The sequence below is a fragment of the Crinia signifera genome, chromosome 6, assembly GCF_055691185.1.
Source record: "Crinia signifera chromosome 6, ASM5569118v1, whole genome shotgun sequence".
NCBI classification, from domain to species: Eukaryota; Metazoa; Chordata; class Amphibia; order Anura; family Myobatrachidae; genus Crinia; species Crinia signifera.
The window spans coordinates 7,082,511-7,103,674 of NC_139222.1; the positions used below are offsets into that span (position 1 = coordinate 7,082,511).

Consider the following 21,164-nt stretch of genomic DNA (forward strand, 5'->3'; position numbering starts at 1 on the left):
GTGTGCTGAGCAGTGCCCATGCTTTCTCTGCTATAATGTATAGTACAGTACTGTGCAGTATACCGTAGCGCCTTCCCCCAGCCACACTGACTGCATGTGCTGAGCAGGTCTTATGCTTTCTCTGCTATAATGTATAGTATAGTACTGTGCAGTATACCGTAGCACCTTCCCCCAGCCACACTGACTGCATGTGCTGAGCAGTGCCCATGCTTTCTCTGCTATAATGTATAGTACAGTACTGTGCAGTATACCGTAGCGCCTTTCCCCAGCCACACTGACTGCATGTGCTGAGCAGTGCCCATGCTTTCTCTGCTATAATGTATAGTACAGTACTGTGCAGTATACTGTAGCGCCTTTCCCCAGCCACACTGACTGCATGTGCTGAGCAGTGCCCATGCTTTCTCTGCTATAATGTATAGTACAGTGCAGTATACCGTAGCGCCTTCCCCCAGCCATACTGACTGCATGAGCTGAGCAGGTCTCATGCTTCCTCTACTATAATGTATAGTACAGTACTGTGCAGTATACCGTAGCGCCTTTCCCCAGCCACACTGACTGCATGTGCTGAGCAGGGCCCATGCTTTCTCTGCTATAATGTATAGTGCAGTACTGTGCAGTATACCGTAGAGCCTTTCCCCAGCCACACTGACTGCATGTGCTGAGCAGTGCCCATGCTTTCTCTGCTATAATGTATAGTACAGTACTGTGCAGTATACCGTAGCGCCTTTCCCCAGCCACACTGACTGCATGTGCTGAGCAGTGCCCATGCTTTCTCTGCTATAATGTATAGTACAGTATTGTGCAGTATACCGTAGCACCTTCCCCCAGCCACACTGACTGCATGTGCTGAGCAGGGCCCATGCTTTCTCTGCTATAATGTATAGTACAGTACTGTGCAGTATACCGTAGGGCCTTCCCCCAGCCACACTGACTGCATGTGCTGAGCAGGTCTCATGCTTTCTCTGCTATAATGTATAGTACAGTACTGTGCAGTATACCGTAGTGCCTTCCCCCAGCCACACTGACTGCATGTGCTGAGCAGGGCCCATGCTTTCTCTGCTATAATGTATAGTACAGTACTGTGCAGTATACCGTAGTGCCTTCCCCTAGCCACACTGACTGCATGTGCTGAGCAGGGCCCATGCTTTCTCTGCTATAATGTATAGTACAGTACTTTGCAGTGTACCGTAGCACCTTCCCCCAGCCACACTGACTGCATGTGCTGAGCAGGGCCCATGCTTTCTCTGCTATAATGTATAGTACAGTACTGTGCAGTATACCGTAGCACCTTCAACCAGCCACACTGACTGCATGTGCTGAGCAGGGCCCATGCTTTCTATGCTATAATGTATAGTACAGTACTGTGCAGTATATCGTAGCACCTTCCCCCAGCGCCACTGACTGCATGTGCTGAGCACGGCCCATGCTTTCTCCGCTATAATGTATAGTACAGTACTGTGCCGTATACCGTAGCACCTTCCCCCAGCCACACTGACTGCATGTGCTGAGCAGTGCCCATGCTTTCTCTGCTATAATGTATAGTACAGTACTGTGCAGTATACCGTAGCGCCTTCCCCCAGCCACACTGACTGCATGTGCTGAGCAGGGCTCATGCTTTCTCCGCTATAATGTATAGTACAGTACTGTGCAGTATACCGTAGCACCTTCCCCCAGCCACACTGACTGCATGTGCTGAGCAGTGCCCATGCTTTCTCTGCTATAATGTATAGTACAATACTGTGCAGTATACCGTAGCACCTTAACCCAGCCACACTGACTGCATGAGCTGAGCAGGGCCCATGCTTTCTCTGCTATAATGTATAGTACAGTACTGTGCAGTATACTGTAGCGCCTTCCCCCAGCCACACTGACTGCATGAGCTGAGCAGGGCCCATGCTTTCTCTGCTATAATGTATAGTACAGTACTGTGCAGTATACCGTAGCACCTTCCCCCAGCCACACTGACCATGTGCTGAGCAGTGCCCATGCTTTCTCTGCTATAATGTATAGTACAGTACTGTGCAGTATACCGCAGCGCCTTCCCCCAGCCACACTGACTGCATGTGCTGAGCAGGGCTCATGCTTTCTCTGCTATAATGTATAGTACAGTACTGTGCAGTATACCGTAGCGCCTTCCCCCAGCCACACTGACTGCATGTGCTGAGCAGGTCTCATGCTTTCTCTGCTATAATGTATAGTACAGTACTGTGCAGTATACCGTAGTGCCTTCCCCCAGCCACACTGACTGCATGTGCTGAGCAGGGCCCATGCTTTCTCTGCTATAATGTACAGTACAGTACTGTGCAGTATACCGAAGCACCTTCCCCCAGCCACACTGACTGCACATGCTGAGCAGGTCTCATGCTTTCTCTGCTATAATGTATAGTACAGTACTGTGCAGTATACCGTAGTGCCTTCCCCCAGCCACACTGACTGCATGTGCTGAGCAATGCTCATGCTTTCTCTGCTATAATGTGTAGTACAGTACTGTGCAGTATACCGCAGCGCCTTCCCCCAGCCACACTGACTGCATGTGCTGAGCAGGGCTCATGCTTTCTCTGCTATAATGTATAGTACAGTACTGTGCAGTATACCGTAGCGCCTTCCCCCAGCCACACTGACTGCATGAGCTGAGCAGGGCCCATGCTTTCTATACTATAATGTATAGTACAGTACTGTGCAGTATACCGTAGCGCCTTCCCCCAACCACACTGACTGCATGTGCTGAGCAGTGCTCATGCTTTCTCTGCTATAATGTATAGTACAGTACTGTGCAGTATACCGTAGCACCTTCCCCCAGCCACACTGACTGCATGTGCTGAGCAGGGCCCATGCTTTCTCTGCTATAATGTATAGTACAGTACTGTGCAGTATACTGTAGCGCCTTCCCCCAGCCACACTGACTGCATGTGCTGAGCAGGGCCCATGCTTTCTCTGCTATAATGTATAGTACAGTACTGTGCAGTATACCGTAGCGCCTTTCCCCAGCCACACTGACTGCATGTGCTGAGCAGGGCCCATGCTTTCTCTGCTATAATGTATAGTACAGTACTGTGCAGTATACTGTAGCGCCTTCCCCCAGCCACACTGACTGCATGTGCTGAGCAGGGCCCATGCTTTCTCTGCTATAATGTATAGTACAGTACTGTGCAGTATACCGTAGCACCTTCCCCCAGCCACACTGACTGCATGAGCTGAGCAGGGCCCATGCTTTCTCTGCTATAATGTATAGTACAGTACTGTGCAGTATACCGTAGCGCCTTCCCCCAGACACACTGACTGCATGTGCTGAGCAGGTCTCATGCTTCCTCTACTATAATGTATAGTACAGTACTGTGCAGTATACCGTAGCGCCTTCCCCCAGCCACACTGACTGCATGAGCTGAGCAGGGCCCATGCTTTCTCTGCTATAATGTATAGTACAGTACTGTGCAGTATACCGTAGCGCCTTCCCCCAGCCACACTGACTGCATGTGCTGAGCAGGGCTCATGCTTTCTCTACTATAATGTATAGTACAGTACTGTGCAGTATACCGTAGCACCTTCCCCCAGCCACACTGACTGCATGTGCTGAGCAGTGCTCATGCTTTCTCTGCTATAATGTATAGTACAGTACTGTGCAGTATACTGTAGCGCCTTCCCCCAGCCACACTGACTGCATTTGCTGAGCAGGGCCCATGCTTTCTCTGCTATAATGTATAGTACAGTACTGTGCAGTATACTGTAGCGCCTTCCCCCAGCCACACTGACTGCATGTGCTGAGCAGTGCCCATGCTTTTTTCTGCTATAATGTATAGTACAGTACTGTGCAGTATACCGTAGCGCCTTCCCCCAGCCAGACTGACTGCATGTGCTGAGCAATGCTCATGCTTTCTCTGCTATAATGTATAGTACAGTACTGTGCAGTATACCGTAGCGCCTTCCCCCAGCCACACTTACTGTATGAGCTGAGCAGTGCCCATGCTTTCTCTGTTATAATGTATAGTACAGTACTGTGCAGTATACCGTAGCGCCTTTCCCCAGCCACACTGACTGCATGTGCTGAGCAGGGCCCATGCTTTCTCTGCTATAATGTATAGTGCAGTACTGTGCAGTATACCGTAGCGCCTTTCCACAGCCACACTGACTGCATGTGCTGAGCAGTGGCCATGCTTTCTCTGCTATAATGTATAGTACAGTACTGTGCAGTTTACTGTAGCACCTATCCCCCAGCCACACTGACTGCATGCGCTGAGCAGGTCTCATGTTTCCTCTACTATAATGTATAGTACAGTACTGTGCAGTATACCGTAGCACCTTCCCCCAGCCACACTGACTGCATGAGCTGAGCAGGTCTCATGCTTCCTCTACTATAATGTATATTACAGTACTGTGCAGTATACCGTAGCGCCTTCCCCCAGCCACACTGACTGCATGAGCTGAGCAGGTCTCATGCTTCCTCTACTATAATGTATATTACAGTACTGTGCAGTATACCGTAGCGCCTTCCCCCAGCCACACTGACTGCATGTGCTGAGCAGGGCTCATGCTTTCTCTACTATAATGTATAGTACAGTACTGTGCAGTATACCGTAGCACCTTCCCCCAGCCACACTGACTGCATGTGCTGAGCAGTGCTCATGCTTTCTCTGCTATAATGTATAGTACAGTACTGTGCAGTATACTGTAGCGCCTTCCCCCAGCCACACTGACTGCATTTGCTGAGCAGGGCCCATGCTTTCTCTGCTATAATGTATAGTACAGTACTGTGCAGTATACTGTAGCGCCTTCCCCCAGCCACACTGACTGCATGTGCTGAGCAGTGCCCATGCTTTCTCTGCTATAATGTATAGTACAGTACTGTGCAGTATACCGTAGCGCCTTCCCCCAGCCAGACTGACTGCATGTGCTGAGCAATGCTCATGCTTTCTCTGCTTTAATGTATAGTACAGTACTGTGCAGTATACCGTAGCGCCTTCCCCCAGCCACACTTACTGTATGAGCTGAGCAGTGCCCATGCTTTCTCTGCTATAATGTATAGTACAGTACTGTGCAGTATACCGTAGCGCCTTTCCCCAGCCACACTGACTGCATGTGCTGAGCAGGGCCCATGCTTTCTCTGCTATAATGTATAGTGCAGTACTGTGCAGTATACCGTAGCGCCTTTCCACAGCCACACTGACTGCATGTGCTGAGCAGTGGCCATGCTTTCTCTGCTATAATGTATAGTACAGTACTGTGCAGTTTACCGTAGCACCTATCCCCCAGCCACACTGACTGCATGCGCTGAGCAGGTCTCATGCTTCCTCTACTATAATGTATAGTACAGTACTGTGCAGTATACCGTAGCACCTTCCCCCAGCCACACTGACTGCATGAGCTGAGCAGGTCTCATGCTTCCTCTACTATAATGTATATTACAGTACTGTGCAGTATACCGTAGCGCCTTCCCCCAGCCACACTGACTGCATGAGCTGAGCAGGTCTCATGCTTCCTCTACTATAATGTATAGTACAGTACTGTGCAGTATACCGTAGCACCTTCCCCCAGCCACACTGACTGCATGTGCTGAGCAGGGCTCATGCTTTCTCTGCTATAATGTATAGTACAGTACTGTGCAGTATACTGTAGCGCCTTCCCCCAGCCACACTGACTGCATGTGCTGAGCAGTGCCCATGCTTTCTCTGCTATAATGTATAGTACAGTACTGTGCAGTATACCGTAGCGCCTTCCCCCAGCAAGACTGACTGCATGTGCTGAGCAATGCTCATGCTTTCTCTGCTATAATGTATAGTACAGTACTGTGCAGTATACTGTAGCGCCTTCCCCCAGCCACACTTACTGTATGAGCTGAGCAGTGCCCATGCTTTCTCTGCTATAATGTATAGTACAGTACTGTGCAGTATACCGTAGCGCCTTTCCCCAGCCACACTGACTGCATGTGCTGAGCAGGGCCCATGCTTTCTCTGCTATAATGTATAGTACAGTACTGTGCAGTATACTGTAGCGCCTTCCCCCAGCCACACTGACTGCATGTGCTGAGCAGTGCCCATGCTTTCTCTGCTATAATGTATAGTACAGTACTGTGCAGTATACCGTAGCGCCTTCCCCCAGCCAGACTGACTGCATGTGCTGAGCAATGCTCATGCTTTCTCTGCTATAATGTATAGTACAGTACTGTGCAGTATACCGTAGCGCCTTCCCCCAGCCACACTTACTGTATGAGCTGAGCAGTGCCCATGCTTTCTCTGCTATAATGTATAGTACAGTACTGTGCAGTATACCGTAGCGCCTTCCCCCAGCCACACTGACTGCATGCGCTGAGCAGGGCTCATGCTTTCTCTGCTATAATGTATAGTACAGTACTGTGCAGTTTACCGTAGCACCTATCCCCCAGCCACACTGACTGCATGTGCTGAGCAGTGCCCATGCTTTCTCTGCTATAATGTATAGTACAGTACTGTGCAGTATACCGTAGCGCCTTTCCCCAGCCACACTGACTGCATGTTCTGAGCAGGGCCCATGCTTTCTCTGCTATAATGTATAGTGCAGTACTCTGCAGTATACCGTAGCGCCTTTCCCCAGCCACACTGACTGCATGTGCTGAGCAGTGCCCATGCTTTCTCTGCTATAATGTATAGTACAGTACTGTGCAGTATACCGTAGCGCCTTCCCCCAGCCACACTGACTGCATGTGCTGAGCAGGTCTCACGCTTTCTCTGCTATAATGTATAGTACAGTACTGTGCAGTATACCGTAGCACCTTCCATCAGCCACACTGACTGCATGAGCTGAGCAGGGCCCATGCTTTCTCTGCTATAATGTATAGTACAGTACTGTGCAGTATACTGTAGCGCTTTCCCCCAGCCACACTGACTGCACGTGCTGAGCAGGGCCCATGCTTTCTGTGCTATAATGTATAGTACAGTACTGTGCAGTATACCGTAGCACCTTCCCCCAGCCACACTGACTGCATGTGCTGAGCAATGCTCATGCTGTCTCTGCTATAATGTGCAGTACAGTACTGTGCAGTATACCGTAGCGCCTTCCCCCAGCCACACTGACTGCACGTGCTGAGCAGTGCTCATGCTTTCTCCGCTATAATGTATAGTACAGTACTGTGCAGTATACCGTAGCGCCTTCCCCCAGCCACACTGACTGCATGTGCTGAGCAGGGCCCATGCTTTCTATACTATAATGTATAGTACAGTACTGTGCAGTATACCGTAGCACCTTCCCCCAGCCACACTGACTGCATGTGCTGAGCAGGTCTCATGCTTTCTCTGCTATAATGTATAGTACAGTACTGTGCAGTATACCGTAGCGCCTTTCCCCAGCCACACTGACTGCATGTGCTGAGCAGGGCCCATGCTTTCTCTGCTATAATGTATAGTACAGTACTGTGCAGTATACTGTAGCGCCTTCCCCCAGCCACACTGACTGCATGTGCTGAGCAGTGCCCATGCTTTCTCTGCTATAATGTATAGTACAGTACTGTGCAGTATACCGTAGCGCCTTCCCCCAGCCAGACTGACTGCATGTGCTGAGCAATGCTCATGCTTTCTCTGCTATAATGTATAGTACAGTACTGTGCAGTATACCGTAGCGCCTTCCCCCAGCCACACTTACTGTATGAGCTGAGCAGTGCCCATGCTTTCTCTGCTATAATGTATAGTACAGTACTGTGCAGTATACCGTAGCGCCTTCCCCCAGCCACACTGACTGCATGCGCTGAGCAGGGCTCATGCTTTCTCTGCTATAATGTATAGTACAGTACTGTGCAGTTTACCGTAGCACCTATCCCCCAGCCACACTGACTGCATGTGCTGAGCAGTGCCCATGCTTTCTCTGCTATAATGTATAGTACAGTACTGTGCAGTATACCGTAGCGCCTTTCCCCAGCCACACTGACTGCATGTGCTGAGCAGGGCCCATGCTTTCTCTGCTATAATGTATAGTGCAGTACTGTGCAGTATACCGTAGCGCCTTTCCCCAGCCACACTGACTGCATGTGCTGAGCAGTGCCCATGCTTTCTCTGCTATAATGTATAGTGCAGTACTGTGCAGTATACCGTAGCGCCTTCCCCCAGCCACACTGACTGCATGTGCTGAGCAGGTCTCATGCTTTCTCTGCTATAATGTATAGTACAGTACTGTGCAGTATACCGTAGCACCTTCCCCCAGCCACACTGACTGCATGAGCTGAGCAGGGCCAATGCTTTCTCTGCTATAATGTATAGTACAGTACTGTGCAGTATACTGTAGCGCTTTCCCCCAGCCACACTGACTGCACGTGCTGAGCAGGGCCCATGCTTTCTGTGCTATAATGTATAGTACAGTACTGTGCAGTATACCGTAGCACCTTCCCCCAGCCACACTGACTGCATGTGCTGAGCAATGCTCATGCTGTCTCTGCTATAATGTGCAGTACAGTACTGTGCAGTATATCGTAGCGCCTTCCCCCAGCCACACTGACTGCACGTGCTGAGCAGTGCTCATGCTTTCTCCGCTATAATGTATAGTACAGTACTGTGCAGTATACCGTAGCGCCTTCCCCCAGCCACACTGACTGCATGTGCTGAGCAGGGCCCATGCTTTCTATACTATAATGTATAGTACAGTACTGTGCAGTATACCGTAGCACCTTCCCCCAGCCACACTGACTGCATGTGCTGAGCAGGTCTCATGCTTTCTCTGCTATAATGTATAGTACAGTACTGTGCAGTATACCGTAGCGCCTTCCCCCAGCCACACTGACTGCATGAGCTGAGCAGGGCCCATGCTTTCTCTGCTATAATGTATAGTACAGTACTGTGCAGTATACTGTAGCGCCTTCCCCCAGCCACACTGACTGCATTTGCTGAGCAGGGCCCATGCTTTCTCTGCTATAATGTATAGTACAGTACTGTGCAGTATACCGTAGCGCCTTGCCCCAGCTACACTGACTGCATGTGCTGAGCAGTGCCCATGCTTTCTCTGCTATAATGTGTAGTACAGTACTGTGCAGTATACCGTAGCGCCTTCCCCCAGCCACACTGACTGCATGTGCTGAGCAGTGCCCATGCTTTCTCTGCTATAATGTATAGTACAGTACTGTGCAGTATACCGTAGCACCTTCCCCCAGCCACACTGACTGCATGTGCTGAGCAGGGCCCATGCTTTCTATACTATAATGTATAGTACAGTACTGTGCAGTATACCGTAGCACCTTTCCCCAGCCACACTGACTGCATGTGCTGAGCAATGCCCATGCTTTTTCTGCTATAATGTATAGTACAGTACTGTGCAGTATACCGTAGCACCTTCTCCCAGCCACACTGACTGCATGTGCTGAGCAGGGCCCATGCTTTCTATACTATAATGTATAGTACAGTACTGTGCAGTATACCGTAGCACCTTCCCCCAGCCACACTGACTGCATGTGCTGAGCAGTGCCCATGCTTTCTCTGCTATAATGTACAGTACTGTGCAGTATACCGCAGCGCCTTCCCCCAGCACCACTGACTGCATTTGCTGAGCAGGGCCCATGCTTTCTCTACTAGAATGTATAGTACAGTACTATGCAGTATACCGTAGCGCCTTCCCCCAGCCACACTGACTGCATGTGCTGAGCAGGGCCCATGCTTTCTCTGCTATAATGTATAGTACAGTACTGTGCAGTATACCGAAGCGCCTTCTCCCAGCCACACTGACTGCATGTGCTGAGCAGTGCCCATGCTTTCTCTGCTATAACGTATAGTACAGTACTGTGCAGTATACCGTAGCACCTTCCCCCAGCCACACTGACCATGTGCTGAGCAGGGCCCATGCTTTCTCTACTAGAATGTATAGTACAGTACTATGCAGTATACCGTAGCACCTTCCCCAGCCACACTGACTGCATGTGCTGAGCAGGGCTCATGCTTTCTCTGCTATAATGTATAGTACAGTACTATGCAGTATACCGTAGCGCCTTCCCCCAGCCACACTGACTGCATGTGCTGAGCAGGGCTCATGCTTTCTCTGCTATAATGTATAGTACAGTACTGTGCAGTATACCGTAGCGCCTTCCCCAGCCACACTGGGTAACTGTTGTATTGGCCCTTCTTTTGCATTCATGCCAACCTCCTTCTTTGTGCAAAGAGCAGTTTACTGTAGCAAAAATAGAGATTAATACTGACTGGTCATTCCCTCCTCTCCCCTCCCCCTCCCCCTCCCCTGGGAGACTGCTCTATTCATAGTGAACAAAGCCAATTTGTATACTGTTAATTGCCTCCAAGTCCAGTGATCAACCTGCAGCTCCTGTCCCCTACCCGCACCGCTGCCCAGGTTTGGGAGCACCTGCTGTGAAACAGGGAGCTGAGCACCTGGCAGGAGCGGACATACTAGAGAGCAGGATTCCTCACTGTCACCTCCCCGCATTCCAGTGGTGGCTCCCTGGCTGCAGAGGAAGCCAGAAACCCCTGCAAGCTAGGCGGACAATTGGAGGGGACCCTACCTATGGTTGCTTGCCACCTCCCTTCCTGATGTCATGTAAACCAGTCAGTCTGCTTTGAAAGCCAAGATTCTCCTCTTTCATATGGTACTAGTCTCAGGTCTCTAGGACACATAGAACCGGAGATATCTGGATGCAAAGTGGACACATCTTTCCCCATAGACTAGAATGGACCCGTTAATTCAGACCCTCCATGGTTTCTGACACTTGCAGTTAGACTTTTGGGGGTCTCGGAAACTTGGGGTTCATATCCTCTTGTAGCTAAATGTCTCCCCTTCCGTAAGAATCCAGTTCTGAGCCGATTGGACCACCGAAACATGAGAATTTAAGCTGATTTTAATTTATTATTATACGTGGTGCATAATGCCGCGTACTAACCGTCAGGCGGCCTACTCTGTGGTTTTTACGCTTGGAGTCGCACAAAAAGACTTTTATACAAACAGGTTTTATGTTTGTCTAGTTCTATTCAATTTAACTTTCATAAATATTTCAATTAAAAATAATAATACAAATTTGATACAGTAATGGAGCACAGGTTTCCAGTGTGTATAGCTGCGCAGTTATCCACTAGCCTGCGCCACTTGGTGATGTGTATGTAGGGAGTGCTCCCGTTCAGAGGCAGCTGTAGCGCAGTTCGAGCTGCAGCGTTTTAGACACTCCCATTGTGGGTTAGTGTAAAGGTACCGTACTCAGCCCACCCCAACCTCCGCCTCCCTTCCCCCTTCCCTGGGAGACTATTCACAGAGAATGCAATGGAAGAGGCTGATTCAGTCGGTCTGGCTGTGGGGAAAGCGCTATACAGACACTGTGCGTAATGCATAGTACAGTACTAAATATTGCACAGCATGCTGTGTGGTTCTTGCACGTGGAGACGCACAAAAATACTTCTATTTGGCGTGTGCGTGCCTAGTTTTATTAAATGTAGCTTTCATGTTTCAATTAACAAATTTAAAAATAATACACATTTTACACTGTAATCGAACACTAGTTTCTAGCAAGACAGAGCGATAATGCTTTGTATTCCCCTCAGAGCACAATACCCAAAATGAAGAAAGAAAACAGAACCACAATAGTGAACCACAGTCTGTGATCTTTTTGAATTTTTTATCCTAACAGGTAGAGGATCAGGAGATCAAGTCCCGTACCGTTAATGTTGGTCTACATTCGGTAGACCTATCAAGCATAGGGGGCATAGGCTCCCATCCCCATATTTATACCACCCCAACCAAATCAGAGCCGGCCTTAGCCTAAATGACGCCCTAGGCAAGATTTTGGCTGGTGCCCCCTAGCACCGCCACTAGTTCCGCCTCTGACCCTGCTCCCCTTTTCCAGCACCATCAACCCTCATCATAGCAGTCATCATTTTGGTGCTCCTAGCCGCAATATTTTAAATAGAAACAGCACACACATTCGGTGCGCAGCCCAAACAGGGGTGTGTTCTTGCTGGGAAGGGGCATGGCCACACAATAGTACCCCCAATTCAAATTATGCCACACAGTAGTGCAACTTTATTCACATTATATCATGTGATGGTGTCCCTTATTCACGTTACATCACACAGTAGTACCACTTTACCTTATGTACATTACTCCTCACATTATTCACATTATACCCTTAGAAAAAAATCCTGAAAAAATACTGTATTTTAAGCACCTCCATGGCCACACTGCAACCCAGCACAAAGCAGTGTGTGCTGGGCAGAGGAGAAGAGCTGCTGCTGTCACTTAAGGGGAGGAGGCCCGGGGCCTCCACTAGGCCCTTCAGACTTTGGCCTGGGTAATTTAGATAGATAGAATTCCTTTATTCGTCTCACAATGGAGAAATTTTCAATTGTTACAGCAAGGTTCAAGTACAGATAAGGGTGAAAATAGCAAATAAGATAAGAAGTCCAAATAATATAAATCTAGAATCTTAAGGCCCCCATACACTAGGGCGACTTGTCCTTAGGACAAGTCGCCCCCGACTTGTCCCTGAGCTTCCCCGGCTGCTCCCCGGGGAGCTTGATTAGATTGGCACTTGATGTGCCATTTTTTACATGTGATAAATCGTCTCGATTTATCACATGTAAAAAACCCGGGGAGCAGGGGGGGGGGGCCTACAGAGCAGGGCTGCTGGTGGGAGCAGGGGGGGCTGGGGACGCTGCGTGGGACACAGGCGGCATAGAGCCGGGCAGAGGGAGCCGGGAGCTGTCAGTGCTAGAAAAAAAAGCCTATACAATGAATGGGCAGCCTGTGATTGGCTGAGCGCTCTCTCAGCCAATTGCTGACTGGCTGAGAGAGCGCTCAGCCAATCACAGGCCGCCCATTCATTGTATGGGCTTTTTTTTTTTATTCAGTACTGACAGCTCCCGGCTCCCCCTGCCTGGCTCTATGCCGCCTGTGTCCCCCGCAGCGTCCCCAGCCTCCCCCTGCTCCCTCCACCGCCGCGCCGCCCCACTAGGTCCCAACTGCCTAGTTTGCCTATGCCTAAGGCCGGCTCTGAACCAAATGACCTGAAGAAGCTAATACCAGACATGGAATTACCTAACCGCTAATCTCCTATCAACCTCCTTTCATATTCCAGACTTTTAATCCCCAGTTTGCTTTACTTTGGCACTTGTAATCTTGTCCACCTGTAACTCGCGGCTTCCGCTGATCATACTTCCGGTCCCGGCCGGCGGAAGTGACGCTTTGCGTAGCTCCGCTAGTAAACTTCCGGTTTTGGGGCTCAGCTTGCGTTTCAAAGGGTGCCGGGCTTCCGGATCGCGGCAGAACCCAGTCCTGGCCGGCGGAAGTGACACTTTGCGTTCCACCTCTAATAAACGTCCGGATTCGGTGCTCGGCTTGCGTGTCACAGGGTGCCGGACTTCCGGATCGCGGCAGAACCCAGTCCCGGCCGGCGGAAGTGACACTTTGCGTTCCACCTCTAATAAACTTCCGGATTCGGGGCTCGGCTTGCATGTCACAGGGTGCCGGGCTTCCGGACCACGGCAGATCCTGGTCCGCGTATCACAGGAGGCTCTTTTATTTGCAATCCATCTATCTCTCTCCCGGAAGTCATGGATAATGGATTTGAAGAACCGGGTTTTATCCATATTGCATATCCATCTAAAAAAATATATAAAAAATATTAAAATATGAATCCCTATTGTCCCTGAAAAAGGATAATAATGGAAATAATGAGAAGAACGACAATGAAAAATGGAAATGGTGATTTATTACCAATTATACGTCACAACATTGTCAAGTTAAGAGAATTCTCACCTTTTTGGTGAGAGTCGCACTGCAAAAGTTTTCCATTTTATTGTATTTTGTGCTTGATAATAAAACTGTATTACACTATTGCACGTTTTATTTTTCATGCAATTATCCCATTGAGTTGGAGTGCCTATAGTGATGGAAATGTCCCGCCCCCCCCCCCCCCCCCACGCTTGATATGTCTACCTAATGTAGACCAACATTAACGGTACGGGACTTGATCTCCTGATCCTCTACCTGTTAGGATAAAAAATTCAAAAAGATCACAGACTGTGGTTCACTATTGTGGTTCTGTTTTCTTTCTTCATTTTGGGTATTGTGTTCTGAGGGGAATACACAGAGAAAAGAATCGTATGGATACATCCCTTGGTGCCTCGGAACATTCCTATCTGTCTGGTTTATGGTACTGTATGCAAGGTGTTGCATGTAATAGAAGTGAGCCTGGGCTGCCTAGCGCACCAATTCAGTTACCATCTTTTCCTCTTTGTTATCTACCAGAGCCGTAATGCTGGTTGCCGGGAATGAGTTTTGTGTTCCCAATATTCAGCATCGCGCTACGTGAACTGCAGGCGGCAGTTATTATTTGCCTAGACCGGGACACTACATGGGGCATTTGCTTGTATTGTACGGTACAGTTGGAGCCGTAGCGATGTTCCCGGGAATGAGGCGCATGAGTGTCTCATACATACTGTATAGTAAGCGGGACCCTCTCTTGGCGAATGGCGCAGTTCCATCGGTATATCAATCCGCCGCTAGATTGGTGGAGCATTAGTCACCCAGTGGTGGCGATATGTATTGCATGGATATTGTATGGCGTGCATCGGCGCATGGGAGCGCAGAAGAAAAGTGGATCGCCAAAACCTTCACCATGGCGAGCTGGCGGAAACATCTGTATGAAACACTGGGGACATTCAATTCTACTACTTAATATCAAATAAGTTATTTATTTCCATTCCATTATTTCCTGCAGGCAGACACATCAGCAGGAATACCGTGGAGGAATTTGTCCCTTTGTCTCCTGACTGTGACATTAAAGATATCGTCACCACACGGGGTTCCCCAGGAGAAACCGCTCATCTCCAAACTATACATCCAGTACTTCACAGTTCTAATATAACATCTGATGCCTCTAATAATATATGTCCAGGTGCTTCAGATATTGATACACATAATACAGCTCCTATGGGTGATAAATTATATCCATGTTTAGAGTTTGGGAAATGTTTTACGCACAAATCAGATCTTGTTATACATCAGAGAAGTTACAGAGAAGAGGGGAGGGGGGAAGGGAGAGGCCGAGGGCACTGGGCTATAATGACGGAGGGTAAGAAGGCATACTCCAATCAATGTAATAAAGTATAAATTATAATAAACTTGTGGAGGTGCTCCCAGGGAGTGGGGTAATTGCAGTCAAAAAGTTTAGATATCCAAGGGAGGATATCTGAAAAAGACTCCCGGGTGGGGCACAGCCTTCTAATGAAAATGGATTACTGTTAATACAGACTTTATTAGTTAAAACATGACCCTAATATGGGGTCAGGCAAAGACAAAAGACAAAGACAAACAGATAACACTGATGGACAATGTACATGAGAAATTGGTGAAATATTATTTCAAAATAAGTCTGTCTGGGGATTCGATGGAAGAAATGCTCCAATCAGTAGCAGTATGTACATATACTCATATGGAATCCTAAAAGACAGTAAAAAGCCTCAAATACCAATATATATGAGAGATAAATGTCAAAAATAACTTGATTCAGTTAGTGGCCGTATTTCCTGTAGGTGACAGAGTTTTCTTGGCTGGGTAGGTCTGAGTAACTAAATGATAGCAGTATAGTCTGAGTAAAGAGACACCTGAGTATGGATATGCTAAGGGAGTCGCTGCTGCCTGTGCATGTGACGTTGGTCAGTGAATGCGCAGTTGAGCGGACCCCGAGAGCGTCACAGGTGTCTGAATATAGATGAGGGAGTTTCTGCTGTTTCCAGGGGTGACCTGTCCGGCTCTGTTATACAAAGTACAGCGCAGAGTCGGATCCAGGGTCCCCTAGAAATGAGAGAACCCTGAGTAGATATAAAGTATAAGGTACTCCTTCACCCTGTCCCTGGTGTTTGCTGCTATCCTCTGCGTACAGGGATAACTGTAGTGAACAGAGGTTGAGCGATACCACCCTGGTAGTGAAGTGTGGAAGGAAGTTCAGTTTGCACGTATATTGGTGGTGGTACGGTTGCCTGTGCAAGACAAAGTAAGATGGAAAACAGTTTTATAGAGAGAGGGTCAGCATAGATACTCTGGTAATAATTAATTTTATGTTCAATAATTTTTACGCTATATAACGGTAGTCAATTTATATATTTTGAAATAATATTTCACCAATTTCTCATGTACATTGTCCATCAGTGTTATCTGTTTGTCTTTGTCTTTTGTCTTTGCCTGACCCCATATTAGGGTCATGTTTTAACTAATAAAGTCTGTATTAACAGTAATCCATTTTCATTAGAAGGCTGTGCCCCACCCGGGAGTCTTTTTCAGATATCCTCCCTTGGATATCTAAACTTTTTGACTACATCAGAGAAGTTGCAAAGATGAGAAGCCATTTCTATGTTCTGAGTGTGGGAAATGTTTTACACATAAATCAGCTCTGGTTCTACATCAGAGAAGCCACACAGGTGAGAAACCATATCCATGTTCTGAGTGTGGGAAATATTTTATATCCAAATCACAAGTTGTTAGACATCAGAGAAGTCACACAGGCGAGAAGCCATTTCCATGTTCTGAGTGTGCGAAATGTTTTACGCAGAAATCAGATCTTGTTAAACATCAGAGAAGCCACACAGGAGAGAAGCCATTTCCATGTTCTGAGTGTGGGAAATGTTTTACACAGAAATCAAATCTTGTTACACATCAAAAAAGTCACACGGCTGAGAAACCATATCTGTGTTCTGAGTGTGGGAAATGTTTTATGCAGAAATCAGATTTAGTTAGACATCAGAGAACACACAGGAGATAGACAATTTCCCTGAGCTGGAATATGGCAATATTTTATGGAATTCATGTATTCAGTCATACGATTTATTGCCAAGTTAGAAGTTCATTATTCTTCAATAGCTGAAATGTACAGTATGTCACCAACATAAAGTTAGAACAGGTTTCATTCTCATATATAGCATTTTTTTTCTTTTTAAATGTATTTTAATGTAGTTTTCAGAGCATAAAGGTTACACCCTTATCCAATATTGTAAATAACTTCCGTACCTTGCTTGAATATACAATAAAGAGGAAATGTTCAGTAGCTATTGTTCTGTGTGTAAAGTCTGTTAGGAGTCATCTGAAAATATATAAATACAATGAATCTGCATAAAGGCCCCAAACACTAGTCCAGATTAGCCTAAGGACATATAGAGCTCACTTACAATTTGGAACTTGATGCGCCATTACCACATGCGCTTAATAGTATTATCGATTATCCCGTGCCATCGCCAACATAAAATTGGGTAAGGCCCCCGGTCCGGATGGCTTTACGGCTGATTTTATAAATTCTTGACTCTTAAGATTACTCCAACTTTGGTTTGGTTCCAGAACGATTTATTGTCTTCCTGATCTATCCCACATTATTTTAGTATGGCCGCCCTTAATATTATTCCTAATCCTGGAAGGGATCTCTCGGACCCAGGCTCTTACAGGCTCATCTCTCTATTAAATATAGATAAATGCTAACAAAAAACTTGCTGACGGGTTGAAAGCCAAACTCCCCGGCATTATACATTCCGATCAGACGGGATTCATTATGGGTAGAAACTCTGTCGTTAACATCCGCAGGGTTCTTACAGTCATACGTCATTCTAGTCTCCCCAATCAATTTATGCCCAGGGCTGTTCTTGCCTTAGACTCAGAAAAGGCTTCGATATGGTACATTGGGATCATTTATATTATACATTACAATAGGGTTAAATAGTGCACACTTGTTTCACATATTTAGGTAGACACGTTCCCGGTCACCTTAATAAACGGTATGAGTTGATGTCTACGCCTCTGCTAGACTCCATTTCCAAACAGATTGATAGTTGGATGCTGCTTCCTTCAGTAGCAGTTATAGAATCAGTGATTTCCCGAAATTATCATCCACTGTACAGATGCTACCAATTCTTCTCACTAAATCAGACGTTGTTAGAATAAATAATTGTTTAAAAACTTTAGTGGGAAAACTGACGCTCTCAGATAGCCAGAAATAAATTGTACCTATCCTGTTCTTCGGGTGGTTTGACGTTGACCTAATTTATCCCTATTTTTCATATTTAGTTTTCTTCAGATATATCGGGGACTGGTTACCAGAATGAGACGTATACACTATCAATGCGCTGGATTGCGATGTTTGTGCTACTTACTCGCTTACTTACACTTACTCGCTTAGTGCCTTATTCCATGTCCCTAGACCTAAAATACCACGCCCTATACTAGAGGAAATGTTCTTCAGAGATACCTGTACCTATAACACCTGGTGGCGTATTAACAAAATTCTGAAAAGGAACCCTACCCATTCTACTTTAATCCCATTCTGGGGTAATCCCCAATTATTTGCAACTGAAAGCTAAGGGTATACAAAAGATTGGAAACGTATTTGACCCGGGCGGCAAGTTCTACTCCTTTCTGACCTATCTGAAACATTTTCTTTAAACAACTCTTTGATCCAGATTCGATCCCAATGAGCGGCCCCGCGGCATCGGGATCGAAAGCATAAATAGATTTGCCTGGTAAGTGTGATTCTGCCTTGATCTGGAAGATCAAAAACCGTTCCAGGCTGCTCTATGCAGCATCCCCCCCGCCCTGCACACCGTCCATCTGTTCCTCCTCCTTTTTGCTGGAACCCACCGGCCGTCAATATCGGAACGGTATTCCCCATTACTCTTGGCATAATACACTCTACTTCATTACAGGAGGTTCACATGGAAATGATTCACAGGGTATAGATCTCAGGCCCAAAGACAACACTTTGTGGGCACTGAATCGGGTATATGTCCGTAAACATGACACCGCTACACCCTTTCTGTTAGAAGTCCAAAATCTTCTCTTGAAGACACTTTATTTCGATAGGTTTCCTCCCTCCCTGAAACGGGAGTTAAGTGTTTCAGGAAACAGGGTCCTTACATTGAAACTTTGGTTACGGCTCAACAGTCAACAATTACCAAAGTATTTGACAAACCGAGTGTTACCTTCCCAGACAGCTTGCACGACCTGTCAGTGTGGACAGTTCATTGAAAAAACTGCGTGTATATTTCTAGTGATCGGCACCCGGTGTGACGTAACCATCGTATAAACTATTTTAAAAACGATAAAAAGAAAAAATAGTCGCATCCAAAATGGCCTATTTCAAGATGGCCGCCATAGTGGTGACAACCCCTAAAAAAGGTTTCCCCCACTCCCATATCATATGTGTAGACATTGTATTACTTTTTCCTTACTCATTTAATTCCTATAGGGTGTTACCACACTTACGGACCACCCTGTATATGTAATTACAGACCACCTTGAACTTATTAGTAATATGAAACACTGTGGGGACATTAATTTCTGCTACTTAATATAAAATAAGTTCTTAATTTCCCTTCCTTTATTTCCTGCAGGCAGACACGTCAGCAGGAATACCTTGGAGGAATTTGTCCCTGTGTCTCCAGACTGTGACATTAAAGATAACGTCAACACACGGGGTTCCCCAGGAGAAACCGCTCATCTCCAAACTATACATCCAGTACTTCACAGTTCTAATATAACATCAGATGCCTCTAATATTAATAATTGTCCTGATACTTCAAATATTGCTACACATAGTACAGCTCCTACGGGTGATAAATTATATGCATGCTCTGAGTGTGGGAAATGTTTTGCATCCAAATCACAGGTTGTTAGACATCAGAGAAGGCACACAGGTGAAACACCATATACATGTTCTGCGTGTGAGAAGTGTTTTGCACAGAAATCAGCTCTTGTTCGACATCAGAGAAGTCACACAGGTGAAACACCATATTCATGTTCTGAGTGTGGGAAATGTTTTACACAGAAATCAGATCTTGTTAGACATCGGAGAAGTCACACAGGTGAAACACCATATCCATGCTCTGAGTGTGGGAAATGTTTTAAACAGAAATCAGATCTGGTTAGACATCAGATAAGTCACACAGGTGAAAGGCCATTCCCATGTTCTGAGTGTGGGAAATGTTTTAAACAGAAATCAGATCTTGTTAGACATCAGATGACTCATAGATGTGAGAGACCATTGTTATGCTCTGAGTGTGGGAAATGTTTTACATCCAAATCACAATTTGTTAGACATCAGAGAAGGCACACAGGTGAAAAACCGTATCAATGTTCTGAGTGTGACAAATGTTTTGCACAGAGATCAAATCTTGTTAGACATCAGAGAAGTCACACAGGTGAAACACCATATTCATGTTCTGAGTGTGGGAAAAGGTTTTCATTTGAACAATACCTTATTCGCCATAAGAAACGTCACATAGGTGAGAAGCCATTTCCATGTTCTGAGTGTGGAAAATGTTTTACACAGAAAGCAAATCTTGTGACACATCAGAGAAGTCACACAGGTGAGAAACCATATACATGTTCTGAGTGTGGGAAATCTTTTACGCACAAATCAGATCTTGTTAAACATCATAGAAGTCACACAGGCGAGAAACCATATTCATGTTCCGAGTGTGGGAAATGTTTTACGCACAAATCAGATCTTGTTAAACATCAGAGAAGCCACACAGGTGAGAAGCCATTTTCATGTTCTGAGTGTGGGAAATGTTTTACACAGAAATCAAATCTTGTGACACATCAGAGAACACACAGGAGATTTGGCATTTTCCCTGAGCTGAGATAGAGCAATATTTTATTGAAGTCAAATATTCAGTCATACAGTGTATTACCAAGTTATAAGTTCATTATTCAGTAGCTGAAATGTACAGTATGTCACCAATATAAAGTTAGAACATGCTTCATTCTCAAAAATAATATATAGCATTTTTTTCCTTTTTTGAAAATATTTTTTAATAATATATATCATTCTTTTTACTTTTTAAATGTATCTTTATTGTAGTTTTCAGAACATAAAGGTTACGGCTGTATCCAATATTGTAAATAACTGCAGTACCATGCTTGAATATACAATAAAGAGGAAATGTTCAGTAGCTATTGTTCTGTGTGTAAAGTCTGTTAGGAGTCATCTGAAAATATATAAATACAATGAATCTGCATAAAGGCCCATACACTAGTCCGACTTATCCTAAGGACGTCAGACCCAATTCTCCTTGAGCTCACTTTAGATTTGGCACTCGATGTGCCATTTTTACATGCAATTAATCAAATTAGATGTACACCAGGTAGCAAATTCATTTTGTGCCCATTTATGGAAAGAAGTGAAGTACGTTTAATTGGAAAATAGGGGATGGAAACGGAATCATCCCTCTAACTGTAATACG

The 21,164-nt window shown here is 46.2% G+C and overlaps 1 protein-coding gene across 1 annotated transcript in view; it reads left to right on the forward strand.

Moving 5' to 3' along the window:
• The window catches only part of LOC146007361 (uncharacterized), a 117,839-nt gene extending 96,966 nt beyond the window's left edge, over window positions 1-20,873 (forward strand). Inside the window, exons 5-7 of the mRNA XM_083145710.1 lie at window positions 11,570-11,620; window positions 16,262-16,689; window positions 19,525-20,873. Of these exons, the coding sequence (XP_083001836.1) occupies window positions 11,570-11,620; window positions 16,262-16,689; window positions 19,525-20,566 (1,521 nt within the window). The 3' untranslated portion in view covers window positions 20,567-20,873. The remainder of the gene's footprint in view (window positions 1-11,569; window positions 11,621-16,261; window positions 16,690-19,524) is intronic.
• Window positions 20,874-21,164: the final 291 nt, after the last annotated feature.